General features: G+C 33.8%; 1 protein-coding gene across 1 annotated transcript; it reads left to right on the top strand.

The window, feature by feature from the left end:
• Positions 1-4,703: 4,703 nt before the first annotated feature.
• Positions 4,704-8,171, top strand: LOC126885122 (uncharacterized). The gene is made up of 2 exons (XM_050651555.1): positions 4,704-5,089; positions 5,584-8,171. Exons 1-2 carry the CDS (start codon positions 5,080-5,082, stop codon positions 8,067-8,069), a joined length of 2,496 nt encoding a protein of 831 aa, XP_050507512.1. The 5' UTR covers positions 4,704-5,079; the 3' UTR covers positions 8,070-8,171.
• The last annotated feature ends 9,036 nt before the right edge of the window (positions 8,172-17,207 follow it).

Here is a 17,207-nt window from a genome sequence, read left to right as displayed (position 1 = left end):
AGGGCCAATAAAATTTTTGTTTTAAATGTTTATAAGTTTCAATTATACCGTTGTGATTCATAATGTGGTAAGTTTTTGTACATTCTATTTGTCTGTCTTCGGTTTCTATGTCTTGTAAGAGTTTTTCGCAAAAGTTTGCTTTAACACTGTTATCTATATGTGTTCTAAAGAAATTACATATAAAAGGTTGGAAATCGTGCGGAGCTTTTATGCCGAATTTTTGACTTGGCTTTAAAATAGCTTTAAATGCGTCGACGAGACAGTCTTGCCAATTTTCAGTAACTTTAACCGTATATCTGTATTTTTTAAATATTCTCTTGTAATTTACATCGTATTTTTCGCTATTAGGTATAATTATTATTTGGTTGGTTGATAAATTTAGAGGTTCATCAGATATGGGTATGCCATTAATGGGGTCTTCTAAAGAAGTATGTTGTGTTTGAGTTTCATCGCAATTATTTTGGATGTTATCGAATGTTTCTAGAAATTCGTCTGCGTCAAAGTCATTGGTATTAGGTGGTTCAGCTATAACTGAAGATTTGGTGAGTGCATTTATTTGAATTCTAGATAGAGCGTCGCTAACTTGGTTATCACGACCTCGGCGATATTTGACTTCGAAGTCGTAGTCTTCTAATTTTAATCGCCATCTGGCTAAGCGAGATGTGGGGTCTTTTATTTTGTAAATCCATACTAAGGGATTATGGTCTGTTTCGACTATAAATCGGGATCCATAAAGGTAAGGTCGAAAATGTTTGCATGAATCTATGATCGCGAGTAATTCACGTTCTGTCGTGCTATAGTTTTGCTCGGCTGAATTTAGAGTACGAGAGTGATATGCAACGGGGTGACCGTCTTGAGTTAGGACAGAGCCTAATGCAACATTAGAAGCATCGGTTGTTAGTGTGAATTGTTTGGTAAAGTCAGGGTATTGCAGAACGGGGGAGTTTGAAAGTAATTCTTTGCATTTAGCAAAAGCTTCTAAATAATTGGAATTGGATGGGTCGATAGTTGCATTTTTTCTTGTGCATCGTGTTAGGGGAGAAGTGATTTTTGCGAAATTTGGGATGAAGCGTCTGTAATATCCGATTAGACCTAAGAAGGATTTTATTTCTTTCACTGTTTTGGGAAGTGGATATTCTCTTATTGCTTTAAGTTTCGCTGGATTTGGTTTTACTCCTTCGGGGGTAACAACGTGGCCTAAGAAGGTGACTTCTTTTGTTAAGAATTCGGATTTATCAAGTTGGACTTTTAAATTGGTTTCTTGGAATTTTTGGAAAATTTGTGAAATGTGAAGAAGGTGCTCATGTAGTGACTTGGAAAATATGATTACGTCATCCATGTAGACGAAACAAAATTTATTTAGAAAGGGGCGTAGGATGTTATCCATTAATTTTTGGAAAGTTGCTGGACTACATTTTAGACCGAATGGCATTCGAAGAAATTCGAAATGACCATGGGGTACTGTGAATGCGGTTTTTTCTATAGAGTCGGGGTGGACTTCTATTTGATGGAATCCTTGGGCTAAATCTAGGGTTGTGAAATATGTGGCTTTACCTAAGTTATCAAGAATTTCGTCAATTTTTGGAAGAGGGTATTTGTCTTCAATTGTATTTTCATTTAACTTTCTGTAATCAATTACCATGCGAAATTTCTTTTTACCGGAAGCGTCAGTTTTCTTTGGTACAATCCAAACTGATGCAGAGAATGGCGATATACTTGGACGTATAATATTATTATCTAATAATTTGTTTATCTGACGTGTAATTTCTTCTTGCATTGCTTTGGGGTGTCTAAAATTTCGGGAATAAATGGGATTTTCGTCTTTAGTTCTAATGTGATGTTTAATTTGGGATGTAAATGTTAGTTTGTCTTTTTCGTCGTAAAATATGTCTTTGTATTTGTGGCATAGTTTTAATATTTTCTCTTTTTCCTCTGGGTTTAAGTGTTCTGTGCGAATTATACTGGGGTCAAAATTGGAAGGTATGTTATTAGTTATTTCGTAGTTATTTAAATTTTCTACGTGTATGGGTTTCATTTGAATTGGATAGTCGAGAGTGATATTATCAATGTATCCGTTAGTGACGTGGTGAATGGATTCTGGGAACATTTCATTATTAATTGTTGTCTCGGGAAATAGTACTTCGCCTTGTTCTATGTCAACGGGTATTTTAAAAGAAAGGGTTTGAAATGGTATCTCAATATTATAACGTAATAATGTTAATGTCTTATTGGTATAATTTAGAATGGCTTGAAAAGAATCTAAATCGTAATTTCCTAAAAGAATGTCGAAATCTTTGCTCCAGTCAGCGATGCGTGCGTCGATAAAATCGGGGATATTTAATTCTTTGAAAAGGGGAGTTTTGATATTGTCGGAATATTTAGTCGTTTTTTTCATTGATGTGAGCGTAAAATCTTTTTTGTAAATATGACGGGGATTGAAAAATTTGGAAGCTTTAGGTGAGATGATTGTATCAGATCCACCGGTATCAATTAGGATTTTTAGTCTGCTTTTGGGTAATGTGAAAAAGGGGAGTCTTGGATGATTTTTAATATTATTTAGATCGATTGAGGAGGAGGTTGTTCTTCTAATAAAGTGTCGTGAAAATTTTCGTCTTGGGGGAGCTCTTGGGTATTATCAATGTCATAATATTCGGTCCCTTGGGGGTCGAAATATTCTAATTCGTTATAATTATTTTCGAAAGGTTCAAGACAATTTTCGGATTCAACATTAAAATTTTGGGTCCATCTAGTAGATGTTGTCATGGGTTGAGCTTCTGTTTGAATGGTTTCTACACCGCTCATTGGTCTAGGGCAGTTTTGAGGGGTTTGTGGTTTTCTAATTGGATTCGGGTTTTGATATTTATTTGTTGGATTTCTATAGAAATTTTGATTGGGTGTAGGTCTTGAGTTAAACCTATTATTGTTGTTGTGCGTGAAAGTATTTCGATTGAAATTCGCGTTATTTTGTTGGGGAATTTGTCTATGTGGATTTGTGTTAGTATTTTGAGGAATTTGCCTGTTAGAATAATTTACGTTAGTGTTTTGAGGAGTTTGTCGAGTAAAGTTTGTGTTGTTATTATGTGGTCTAGGTTGAAAATTTGGTTTTGATTTCACTTGTTGGTTTTTCAAAAAGGTCATATAAGAAACTTGGTTCCTATGGTTATCGTAAGCTATACATTTTTGTAGAGCTGGATCGAGTGTATCTATTTGAAAATGTGAAAGGTATTCACAATAAGGGTTATTTATACCTGTACAAAATGTCTTAAGTGCTAAATTCTTAAAATAAGGTGACTTAAATTGTAATGTTTCCGCATTGTTATGCAGACAAATATGTTGCAATAAATCGTTTAGATGGGTTGTAATTCTTTGATAGTAATCATCATAATTTTCGTGTGGTTTTTGAACTGTTGTAGTTAGTTGTGTGACTAGGATTTCCTCGGATCTCCTGTCGCCGTATTTAGCTAATAATGCGGGCCGAACATCGGTCCAAATGTGTTTATTTGAAAAATTCAAAAAATCTCTAGGTTCTCCTTTAATTCTAGAAAGGATATTTGCGTTTAATATGAAAGCTTGAACTTCGCTAGGATTTTGTCCTGCTAAAAATTCTATAAGTGCATCTACTGATCTAATAAAAGTCGATAAATTATAACCTGTGGTATATTCAGGGAGGGTAGCACATAGGCTGGAAATATCGCTATTTGAAATAGGCATTTTATCTTTCGGAATCTGAGAAATTTCTTTGACAATAGGAAGTCTACGTAAAGGGCTTCTATCGCGAAGATGATTTCGTGGGGATTCAGAGAGGATAATATTTAATTCAGTTTCAGTTAACTCAGAAAGGTTGCTCATAAAAACAAGTAAAATTAAAGATAATTGTAAAGGATAAAAGACTTACAGGAATACAAGCAGCTTCTGCATGTCTCGGTCCGTCGAATCTCGCTACCAAACAACTGAAGTTGACCAGGAATTATCGGCAATTCTGTGTAGGGATCCTGTCCGCAGCGCCAATAATGTTTTCTCACTTGTATTTATTTAAAAAAAAGCTTTATTTCTGAATTTTACACTGAACTTATACAATAACTATAATTAAATGATTCAAACTAAAAGTTGACTGTTACAAGTTGAACTCTAACGTAAGAATGTTTGCATTTTTTCCTAGTTCCCTATTTTATAACATTCTAACTAATAAATTAAAAACTAATGGGTTCATTGCGTCTTTGCTGCGTCTTCCGTCCAGGTGGTCCAGGCGGGAGTCGTATCGCGTTGGTATCCATGAAGGGTGATATGGTTACATTTCTATATATATATTAATGTGATATTCAAAGATCGGTGTGCTCAAAGCACTTGATTAGATAATTAACTAATTAATTAAATTTAATTTTAATGATGCACTTATGATTTAATCACACTATTTAATGCTCTAATCTCAGGGTTTTATATTCTCGTGCTTCAATATCTCCTTTGCTTTACATATGATAAATAAGGTCAAATATTAACGGAATAAAACACATATATGGTACAAAAGCATCTATTGAAATAAATTCACCCTCAAAATATCCTCTAAAAATAATATCTCCTATTCTGATTATTGAAATAACCCTACCACTATCTAAAGTACTTATTGAAATTTGCGTTATGAATAATTCTACAAAAAAAAAAAAAAATAAAACTGTCTCTCGGATGATGAGTTCGTCACTTGAATGCAGAACTATCCTAACTCAAAAAAAATTTTTTTTTCGTTTATTCCTTATAAAGGTAATACATATCGTATATTTTCATGCAGAACAATCTTAAGTTCATAACTTTAAATTTACTAATAGAAATTCTATATAGAACATCATAATCCTAACTAGCAAATCATTATTTTATCAATGCAGAATAATCCTAAGTAAATACAAATACAGTTAGGATTGTTCTGCATTTTCAATAACAATGCGCGCCAACATTATTTTTGTTATCTTCTATTTACATAGGATAATTCAACGGCTATCGGTTAGTCATTTCCATCGTCTTGTTGGATATTCACGTTTGTTCTTTTGCCAAATAGAGTTGCAGTGAGTGTGAATTTTAACAACAATAATGAAACGAGGTAAGTTTTAATAATAAATATGCTTTATTAGTAGTTTTTTATCTATTAAGTGAATCTAATTTTTATCTAATAAGTGAATTAATAAAACTGTGAATCTTGTTTTTAAGATGCTTTTGGTAGAAAGTAGGTACGCATTAAAGGGCTGTGTTTTTATTCTGCCACGTGCTATAAATTGTATATAACTATTAGGCACGTGTTGAATTTCACAATATTTTATGATATATTTGAGAAAATATCGCAGAATTACTAACCACACATACATATTTCGTTATTAAATAATATATAATTCTTTATATTGAACAATGCGTTGCTACAGACGGCAGTTTGGGGATACATTATTATTGGGACAAAAATTGTAAATTTGAACAAGTGAAATAAGGTTTAACGTACGTCCTGGTTTCTGAGTATTTTAATTTGTATCAATTAATTTTAAATGTCTGCAATTAATATGTTCTTGTTATGCTGACTGTAAGCTCATTGTAAATTTGTTGCAGGTGCGTTAATGGTAAAAATGGCCATGTCTATGAATCCAACACAACATGAGAATTCTGGAGAATCAAGTAATGATACGGCAGGTAGTCCCATATCTATAGCTACGGTAGAAAGCCCTTCCACATTGTATACTAACCAGCAGTACTACGGAGATCTAGGTGAATTAAGATGTCTACACTCTCCCGTACACCAAGAACAACAGTATTGCCAGCTCGAGACACCGATAGAACAGCAGTTTTCCCAACATTATAATCAATATTACGACTTACCAATACCTACCTCCATAAGCCTACTAGTACCTGAAGCAGAGCAGTATCGCCAATCTCCGAATAATTGTTTGGGTTATTGTTCACCTCTAGATAACGTCATAGATCTTCAAACATCCATCGAACAACCACGGTTGCAGCAACGTGATGAAGCTAAAGATTCCCATAATCCTACACCTAGCGTTGTAAATTTTGCAACACGTGTCCTTCAAGAGCAGGTCCTTCAGCACCAAGATGATATTACGCGTCCATCCACATCTACCGGTAAGCTTTTACCGACCATCTCACATCAAACTGATGAAAATAGTGACCCATATGCTACAGATGGAAGCTCAGATGTTGATTTTAATCCAAATGATTTTGATTTAGACCAGCAGGATGCCCTAGTGTCTGAGGAAAAAATACCAGATATCACCAAGTCTCGTAAGCGAAAAAGAAACCCAGATAATTGGAGGAGAAATAGAATAAAGAAATTACGAAACTCCGGCAAGGCCTATGTAAATTGGAAGTCTAAACAGGTTTCAGAAAGGATTATGAAACCGCCATGTCCCACAACATGCAGACTTAAATGTCAAACGAAATTTCAGGAAAAACATCGCGTCCAGATTTTTCAAGATTTTTGGAAATTGGGAGATATTAATTATCAGAGAGAATTTGTTTTGCGGAACTTAACTGTGAAGCCTACAAAACACCCCAGAAAAAAGAAGGATGCAGTTGAGCTTCCAGAAGGTGATACTTGTGAAAGTCGTAGAAAGCTGTCGTATTTTTATACTTTTCCACAAGAGAATTGTCCAGTCAACACAATCAAGGTATGTCAAACATTTTTCTTAAATACCCTGGGAATAAGTCATCAAATCGTCAAAACAGTAGTTAAAAAAACTCATCATTCAAATTCAATATCGCCACAAGCAGATTTACGAGGTAAAGTACAATGTAATTCTCGATTGCCAAAACATTTTAAGGATTCAGTACGACATCATATTAAGTCATTTGCTTTGATTGAAAGCCATTATTGCAGAAAAAATAGCACTAAAAAATATTTGCCACCTGACCTCAATATCAGCAAAATGTACCGTTTATATAAAACATATTGCAGTGATAACAATATAAATACCATAGCTTCTTATGCTATATATAGAGAGGTATTTAACAATGAATTTAATTTGGGTTTTTTCATTCCCAAAAAAGACCAGTGCGATTTTTGCAACAAATTGTCTAATTCTTCTCCGTCAGAAAAGGAAGAACTTCGTTCTGCAATGGAAGCTCATCTTAAAAACAAGGACTTATCTAGAGCAAATAAAGAACTAGATAAAGAGAGGGCTAAAACTGATAATTCGTTTTGCATGGCTATATACGACTTACAAAAAACATTGTTATGTCCTAAAGCTGAAGTATCTCTCCTCTACTATAGACGTAAGCTTGCATGTTACAATCTGACTGTGTACGATGCTGCTAACAAACAGGGATACTGCTACATGTGGCCAGAATCGCTAGCATGTAGGGGTGCTTGTGAAATCGGTAGTTGCATATTAAGTTTCATTGACGAAATGGTACGAAATGGAATTAAGGAATTCAGTTTCTATAGTGACAACTGCACTGGACAAAATCGCAATCGATTTATATATTGTCTGTACATGTATTGTGCCGCCAAATATGGTGTTAAAATTACTCACAGTTTTCTAGAAAAGGGACATACACAAAATGAGTGCGACTCCGTACATGGGGTTATCGAAAGAGCTGCAAAAAAAATCCCTATATTTAGTCCACAGCAGTGGTACACATTAGCAAGGACTGCGTGTAAAGTGCGACCTTATAAAATTAAAGAAATGGCTCAGGCGGACTTTTACGATTTAAAGGACCTGTTAGCCAAAACTACAAAAAATTGGGATAAAACTGAACTTGGTTGCAAAGTCATATTTAATAATTTGAAAGTTATTATGGTTGACCCAAAATGCCCAAACCAACTTAACGTTAAATATAGTTTTGAAGAAGATTTTATAAAAATTAATACTCTGGAATTGAAAAGGAGCCACCAAAAGTTAGACTCATTAGAGACCTATCAACTTAGAATGTTAAGAAGCTCACCAGTTCCAATTCCTGCCGCGAAATATAAAGACTTATTATTTTTGTGTGAAAACAAGGTTATACCTACGGAATACCATAACTTTTTCACTAATCTTCAAGCTAGTAACATTCCCGAACAGGAAACTGACGAAGATTAATTTAATATGTTAGTTTAATAATTTGACCATTTCATAGTATTCTTTGGTATTTTGATTTTGAGTTGTAAATCTTTAATAAAAATTAAAAAGTTTTAAATTTTACCGATTTTGTTTTTATTTGTATCCTATGTTAATCTTAAATTTATTCTAAGCTTGAAATGTATTAATGCAGAAGTAGCTTATGTACCAAACATCGCACTTACAATAGTTCTGCAGTAGAATTTATAAGTCAGTAGTATCCTAAGTCACACTTTTTATAAAAAAATTATCATTAATCCGTCTCATTCCTAATAACACATTTAAAAGGTTCCTAATATACTATACTGAGATAATTTCACCATTTAACCAAATACTGTTTAAATTATGACACATTGAAACATTAAAATCGCTCTCCTGTAAAATATCTTAAATGTGAGTTAAGCTAGTTCTGCATTCAGGTGACGAGTTGTCCAAATTCTTGTCTCTGGTCGCCTACAATTTACTCTTAGCAGCCCCCTATGTAGTCAGCAATCTCGCAACAAATTATTGCAAGCCTATTGTCATTAATGACCCCCTACAGATGCACGTATCTTTCAAAAAACAATGCTAGCCTTTTCTCCTCTCGATAAACTGAATCTATTTCTCGTTCCGGCATGCAACGGTGACTCTTGGAATATAAGTAGAACAATATAACTTACAATGCTTTACGTGATGAGCTTCCGTCAGGACACTTATTTCAACAAACTCACAACTATTCACTTATCTGCCTTACTACTTCAGGAGACTCTTAGAGATCACCACTAGTCGACTTAACGATCATTTAACAACTGACTCTTCTTCCACCCTCTAACATTTCGCTAAAATCCCATTCTTCATACCTAGCCCCTCCTTTTTCCTTCTTCACCAATCCGAGTTCCTCAATTTTATCCCCATCTACCTTTCAGATAACAAACACCAATTTTCCCTACCATTAGAAATTTCCTAAAACTAATTACATGCCAATCGGTTTTTTTTTCCTTTCTTAATATCTAAACAAAGATTACATTCATTTAAATTTCTAAATACAATTATTCCCTCGCCGCAAAAGTCCATTTGGGAAACCCGGTCTCATTGTCCAAACACATAACCACTTTCTTATCATACTAACTGTACAAAGAAAATACTTAATCCCTATTTAAATTTTGTTTACCTACGGCCATCCAAAGATAATTGACTTTCATTTCTTCGAAATGAATTTTGGTATATTTTTATTATATGTTTTAACTTTTCTAAAATATTAAGATCGAAACCATATTAATTCAAATTTTACATATCTTAACAACTCCCCGCCATTTGATTTGCCGAAAAAATTCTGTTACTTTTTTAAATGACACAAGTTTTTTTTTAGGATCAAATTATTCCATTATGTTACCAAACTCTACTCATGATACTTATAAATGTCGTGAATGTTAAAAATACCCCGTATCTTGCCTGTCTCTATATGCGCTAATTCATAACTATTTACCCCATTTTCCGTATTGACCCTATATGGACCTTCAAATACCGGCATCAATTTAGCACAAATACCATTTTGTAAATTGGACACCCTCAGTGCCCTCACTAAAACTTTATCCCCTTTCTGGAATGTAACCGGCCTTCTTCTTCGGGTCCTCTCTTGCCTTTGGAGATATTTCTCTCCACTTCGTCTCAATCTTCGTTGAACCACCTCGATCACTTCTTCGTATTGTCTGGGGGCGGTGTCTTCCCACGGTCTCGTAGGCATTGTTCCTTTCATTACATATAAAGGCGTCTCCTTGGTAACCGTATTTGGTGCACAGTTCAAATACGTCTCTATTTCAAACACTTTTCTGTCCCAATGTCGATGATGTTCTTCCGCAGCAATTCTTAGAAATTTTGTGACTTCTTGTATAAAACGCTCTGATGGGTTGCTCTGTGGATGTCGGATGCTTACAAATTTTGTATTTATGCCTCTCTCTCTTAATTCCCCTTTAAAACGGTCATTCCTAAAGTATGTCGCATTGTCCAACAAAATATTGTCTGGTCTTCCCACTGTTTCGATAAAATCGTCTATCTTCCGAAGTATTTCAACTCCTTTCGTGGTTCTACATGGGTACAGTTTTAAATACTTTGAGAAAACATCCACCATAACTAATATGTGTTTATTCCTCTGTGTTGTTGTTATTAAATCGCTCAACATATCAATGGCGACAATATCCAGTTTCTTCCGAGCTATGACGTTTTTTGTGATGTTTTCGTTTTTGAAATTCTTACTTTTACACTTTTGGCATGTCTCGCAATTTCGAGTCATCTCTTTGGCTATTGTATAGTCCTGTCGACAAATGTAGTTCTCCCTGAACATAAGCCACACCTTCCTGCTTCCAATGTGTCCGTTGTCACAGTGTAATTTTGCTAAAACTTCTTTTGCCATCTGTTCCGTGATTACATATAGTTCTTTACCATCGACCCTCTTAAAATATAAGTTATCTTCTTGTTCGGCCCTTTGCTTTTCTCTTTCATCCAGTTGTTCCTGATTTTCCCTGATCTGAGCCAAAGAAAATAAGCCTGCTTCTTCTCTCATTATGTTCATGCCAACGTGGAGAGTTTTGTGGTCCTCTTTGCGGAATTGTTCATTTCTCGTCAACGCATCAGCCAAGATATTGTCAAGATATTGCCAAGATATTGTCATTGATATATTTAAATTCAAAATTATACTCTTGAAGTAAAAGAATGCCCCTATGAATTATATTATTTACCAGCCTATTTTTCATTATATGTACCAAAGCTGCATGGTCTGTTTCAACGGTGAATTTTGCCCCTAGTAGGTAAAACCGTAATTTATTTACACAAAATAACACACTGGCGAACTCTAATTCAGTAACGCTGTACTTTCTCTCATATGTTTTGGTTACACGGGAGACAAAACAGATTGGCACCTCTACATCGTCTTGGATCTGTGATAACACCCCTGCGAATTTTGTTATGGAAGCATCGGTCCGGAGAATGAAAGGTTGATCATATCTTGGGTGGTGTACTCTTACAGCTGTGGAGAAAGCTCCTTTTAAATTTTTGAAAGCCATTTCTTGTTCCGTTCCCCATTTCCACCTAACATTTTTCTTAAGTAATGCTATCAACGGTATTTCTTTTGTGCTGATGTCTGGTATTAGTTTTTTGAAATAGTTTACCATTCCCAAAAATCCCCGCAATGTTTTTAAATTGGTTGGCCTAGCGTAGTTATTTATAATTTCGATTCTATCTTCTGCAAGACTAATCCCTTTTGTGTCTAATTTGAATCCTAAATACAGTATTTCCTTTTGGAAAAACTGACACTTTTGAATATTTAATTTCAATCCCGCTTGATCCAGTTCTTCTAGCACAGTGTGAATATGTCGTAGATGGCTTGTTATATCCGGTGAGAAAATTAATAAATCATCTATGTAATGTACAACAAATTCTTCATGCCTATTTAAGATTGTGTTCAATGCGCGAACCAAAGCAGCGCATGCACTCTGTAGGCCAAATGGTACCACCCTAAATCGGTATACCACTCCGTCGATCGAAAAAGCGGCATAATTTCGACATTTCTCTGCCAAAGGTATTAACCAAAAACTATGTTTCAAATCGATTTTGGAAAAAATGTGTGACCCTGTGATTCGTCCAAATATGGCTTCGATGTTCAAAGGCGCTTCGTATTGCGCGATTGTGTGTGAATTAATGTTTCTTGCATCTAAACATAATCGCAAATCACCACTCGATTTTTTAACGCATACTATCGGGTTGATATATGGAGAGTCACATCTTTCTATCACCTTGTCTTCGATCATTTTTTCAATTTCCTGTCCGACGCTTTGCCTGTATTTATACGGGATTGGATATGTCTTGGATTTAAAATTTTCTAAGTTTTTAACTTTAAAAGAATGTTCATAATTTTTAGCCACTCGGCTTTCTTCATTAATCAAATCTCCATAATTTTCTAGAATCTTCTCTACTTCCTTTTCCATGTTTTCTCCACATTTTAATTTTCTTTCATCCTCATTTTGTTCGCATGTGTTCACTGTCCATAATATTTCTTCATAAAATTCTGGATTCTCGTCCATTATTGCCATTTCTTCTCTGTCCTCATCCTTTATTTCTTCTTCTGTTTTTTTTTATCTTCAATTTCCATTTGGTATCCCGAGCACCATGTTTCTACTGCTTTCATTTCTCTTATGAGAACTTCCTTTTCTTCCTGCTTCCTTTCTGTTTTATCGTCGATTGCCGACAATTCTTCCGTATCTTCGATTTCCTGTCTTTCTCTTGTATCCACCGTGTTTTCCTTCTTTCTTTTTGAACTCTTCTTCTTTTTCTTCCTTCTTTTTTTTTTCTGGTTGATTTTTTTCTTGTACTTTCGGTTTTTCCTCTACAGTCATATTGATTTCTTTATGTTTTTCCTGTTCATTTATCTTTTCAACAATTATTTTCCTCTCTATTTCCGTTTCTTCTTCTATGTTGTCTGGTTCTGCTCTGATTTCCAGTTTATTCTCCGAAAAATTTATGGTGATGTGTTTTTCACTCAATTCATCAATTCCCGCTATCATATCATGGTTTAAATCTTCGATCACCACACATTGCATAATATAGTATTTGTCTCCCACTCTGATCCGCACTCCCAAACCTTCATTTACTGTCGTCAATTTTTTGTTGTTTGCACCCACTAAAACAACCCTAGGAATTTTGTACACAAATCTGTCCAAATTTAATTCTTTTACTAGTTTCTTATTGATTAACGATATCTCCGATCCAGAATCAATCAAAATTTTAATCGCTTTATGTTTTATAAATGCATCTAAGAATATTAAATTGGAATTAGAACTTTGTCTTTCATTTCCCGCCAACTGTATAAACTCTCTCGGATGACAAAATATACCGGAGAGTTGTTTATGTTTGTTCAGTGGATGCTTTATTGAAAATCCTGTCTGGATTCATTGCATATATCTTCTTCCTCGTTTTCTATTGTTACATGATTCATCTCCCTTCTATTTTGTCGTTGGAAATTCTGATTGTTTCTACCGTCCCTTTGTTCGTTCGTATTCCTAGTCGGAGGATTTTGTGCATCTCTGTTTCTGTTGTGATTTTCATATGTTCTATTTTTTGCGTGATTCCTGTTATCATAATTTTGTTGTCTATTGTAATTTTGGTATTCTCTCGGCCTATCTTCGTTTGTTGATTGGGCATGTCGGTTTCTCTGGTCATAATTTGATTGATACCTTCTTGCCGGTCCATTATATTGTTCATGTTGTCTTCTGTTTCGCATTTCTCTTCGTTTTGCTTCCCTTACTTGAAGGAATTGGCACAAACTATCAATATCTTGATAGTTTCTCAAAATCACGTGGTCCTCCAGCGTTTCTTCGAAATGTCTGCTTATCATTTCTACCAGTTGTTCGGTAGAGTATTTGTAGTCTAGATATTTGGAATTGTTATATATCTGCAAAGCATATCTTTCCTCCGATATTCCCATTTTCTCGTGATATCTTCCATTCTGTAGCTCTTGGTTGATTTCCCTCTGTTTAACTTTCCCCCAGAAATAGTTGAGAAATTTATTTTCGAAATCTGTCCAATTTTCAAACTCATCTTCTTTACTTTCATACCATAACGCTGCTCCTTCTTTCAGATGGTTTCTAATTGTTTCTTTGCAGTCGTCAAAATATCTAATATGTTGCAATTTGGTTCTCAAATTTTTAACAAATGGTACTGGGTGTGTTTTTCTAATATCCCCGCCAAATTGTATTTTCGCGTCGCTTGTACCATGGATAATCATTTCCCTTCTTTCTCCACAATTCTGTTGATTCTTGAGTTCCGCAATTTGTTTTTCGTTTTGCTTAAATTTTTCTTCTATTTCTCGCCTGTCTTCTTGTATTGCATTTTCAAATTTGCTTTCTAACTGTTCTAATTCCATCTTCTGCACATTCTTGATATCCTTCATTTTAGTTTCTATTTCTTCTCGTTGCATCTCCAGTTTCCTTTCTGTTTCTTCTCTAACTTTTTCTAAACAGGCTTTCATTTCATTTTCATATTTTTCCAAACGCTTTTTCAATTTGCCATCATTCTCTTCCAATTTCTGTTCTATTCTCTGTGATATTTCTCTTTGTGTTTCTTCCATGGCTCGTTTTGATTCCTGTTGATTTTCTTGCATTGTCCTTTTTGTTTCCTGTTGATGTCTATCCATTTGTTGTGACTGGAGTTGCATCAGTTGCAATAGTTTCTCTATTCCTGTTAATTCCTGTTCTTTTCTCTCCATAATCGTTGTATCTCCTTCATTATCCAATCCTTCTTCAACAATTTTTTCCTCTTCTCTGTTTTCTTGCATTTTGCTTTGCCTCCTTGTGGTCGACATGTTGTTTCTTTTCGTTACTGTTTTCTTTGTCCCCGCCAAATGTGAAATTTTACAACACTCTATAAGTTGCAGAACACGACAAATATTTCTCCCCAAATTTAATAAATTTTCGCCACAAATATCAAATATGCAATCAGTAAATTTCAAAATAAATATCAAATGTACGATTGGTAAAAAAAAATCAAATAATTCAATGGCAGTAAATATCCAATACCTACGATCAATCCATAAATCAAAATTATTTTTACACCTGGAAAAATTGTCAAATTATCTCTGGATCACCTGTAGTTATTCCTTATCTCTTTCCCTACCATCAAATGCAAAGCTGCGATATTTTTAAGCCACCACGTTCTGGGCTCCAGTTAATGTGATATTCAAAGATCGGTGTGCTCAAAGCACTTGATTAGATAATTAACCAATTAATTAAATTTAATTTTAATGATGCACTTATGATTTAATCACACTATTTAATGCTCTAATCTCAGGGTTTTATATTCTCGTGCTTCAATATCTCCTTTGCTTTACATATGATAAATAAGGTCAAAGATTAACGGAATAAAACACATATATGGTACAAAAGCATCTATTGAAATAAATTCACCCTCAAAATATCCTCTAAAAGTAATATCTCCTATTCTGATTATTGAAATAACCCTACCACTATCTAAAGTACTTATTGAAATTTGCGTTATGAATAATTCTACAAAAAAAAAATAAAACTGTCTCTCGGATGATGAGTTGTCCAAATTCTTGTCTCTGGTCGCCTACAATTTACTCTTAGCAGCCCCCTATGTAGTCAGCAATCTCGCAACAAATTATTGCAAGCCTATTGTCATTAATGACCCCCTACAGATGCACGTATCTTTCAAAAAACAATGCTAGCCTTTTCTCCTCTCGATAAACTGAATCTATTTCTCGTTCCGGCATGCAACGGTGACTCTTGGAATATAAGTAGAACAATATAACTTACAATGCTTTACGTGATGAGCTTCCGTCAGGACACTTATTTCAACAAACTCACAACTATTCACTTATCTGCCTTACTACTTCAGGAGACTCTTAGAGATCACCACTAGTCGACTTAACGATCATTTAACAACTGACTCTTCTTCCACCCTCTAACATTTCGCTAAAATCCCATTCTTCATACCTAGCCCCTCCTTTTTCCTTCTTCACCAATCCGAGTTCCTCAATTTTATCCCCATCTACCTTTCAGATAACAAACACCAATTTTCCCTACCATTAGAAATTTCCTAAAACTAATTACATGCCAATCGGTTTTTTTTTTCCTTTCTTAATATCTAAACAAAGATTACATTCATTTAAATTTCTAAATACAATTATTCCCTCGCCGCAAAAGTCCATTTGGGAAACCCGGTCTCATTGTCCAAACACATAACCACTTTCTTATCATACTAACTGTACAAAGAAAATACTTAATCCCTATTTAAATTTTGTTTACCTACGGCCATCCAAAGATAATTGACTTTCATTTCTTCGAAATGAATTTTGGTATATTTTTATTATATGTTTTAACTTTTCTAAAATATTAAGATCGAAACCATATTAATTCAAATTTTACATATCTTAACAATATATATATATATATATATATATATATATATATATATATATATATATATATATATATATAAACAAACAAGTGGTTTATTAGGGTTGCAGTCAGAAGTTTTTTTTTTTTTTTTATTTATATATATATTTTATAAATATATATATAAATATATATATATATATATATATATATATATATATATATATATATATATATATATATATATATATATATATATATATATATATATATGTCAAACGATGACTACCGGGACTTTTTTTAAGGTGTATATACAGACGCAAAATCTTGAGTACATTACTATTTTCTACACGGTACACTATATACTTTTTAAAAAACTGTAATATTTTTGAGTTTCTCATATATTGATGAGTTCCGGTACATTTTAATTTTTCTCAGGTAACGTATTTAGTTAATTATTTATGTCAAACGATGACTACCGGGACTTCTTTTAAGGTATCTATCCAGACCCAAAATCTTGAGTACATTACTGTTTTCTACACGGAACACTATATACTTTTAAAAAACGGTAATATGTTTGAGTTTCTCATATATTGATGAGTTCCGGTACATTTGAATTTTTTTCTGGTAACGTATTTAGTTAATTATATGTCAAACGATGACTACCGAGACTTCTTTTAAGGTGTCTATACAGACCAAAATCTTGAGTCCATTACTATTTTCTACACGGTACACTATATATTTTTTAAAAACAGTATACAGTGTATAAAGAAACAGTATATTCTACACTTTGAAATATTGCGATTTAAGCCAACTTACTTTAATAAAATGTTGATATGTATTAAGAATTATACAGGGTGTTGTGCAATTTTAATTTTTTTTTACTACAACTTTCATGAATGTATACATTTATGTATAAAAATTTATGACTGGAGGCGTCTGAGTATGTGCAACTATAATTTGATACATACGTTGATGTAGCTTATATAGGCCGCCACATATGCCACGTATACGGGATAAATTTGGTCTTAACATTTTGCTTTTCAAGTTATCGCTATTTGTGTGAAAAAACTTGTTAATAACTTCAAAACTCAACAGTTTTCGAGCTAATTGCATTTTTCAAATCAGCCATGCGGGTTACCTCGTAATTTGAATGGTGAGAACTATTTACATTTTTTACAAAATGATTTTATTGATTTGTTGGTAGAATTGCCATTAAACTTAAGGCAAAATTTGT

The sequence above is a fragment of the Diabrotica virgifera genome, chromosome 5 (genome assembly GCF_917563875.1).
Source record: "Diabrotica virgifera virgifera chromosome 5, PGI_DIABVI_V3a".
Taxonomy (NCBI): domain Eukaryota; kingdom Metazoa; phylum Arthropoda; class Insecta; order Coleoptera; family Chrysomelidae; genus Diabrotica; species Diabrotica virgifera.
Note: the sequence above shows the minus strand (reverse complement) of the source record. Positions and strands in the feature narration are given on the sequence as shown.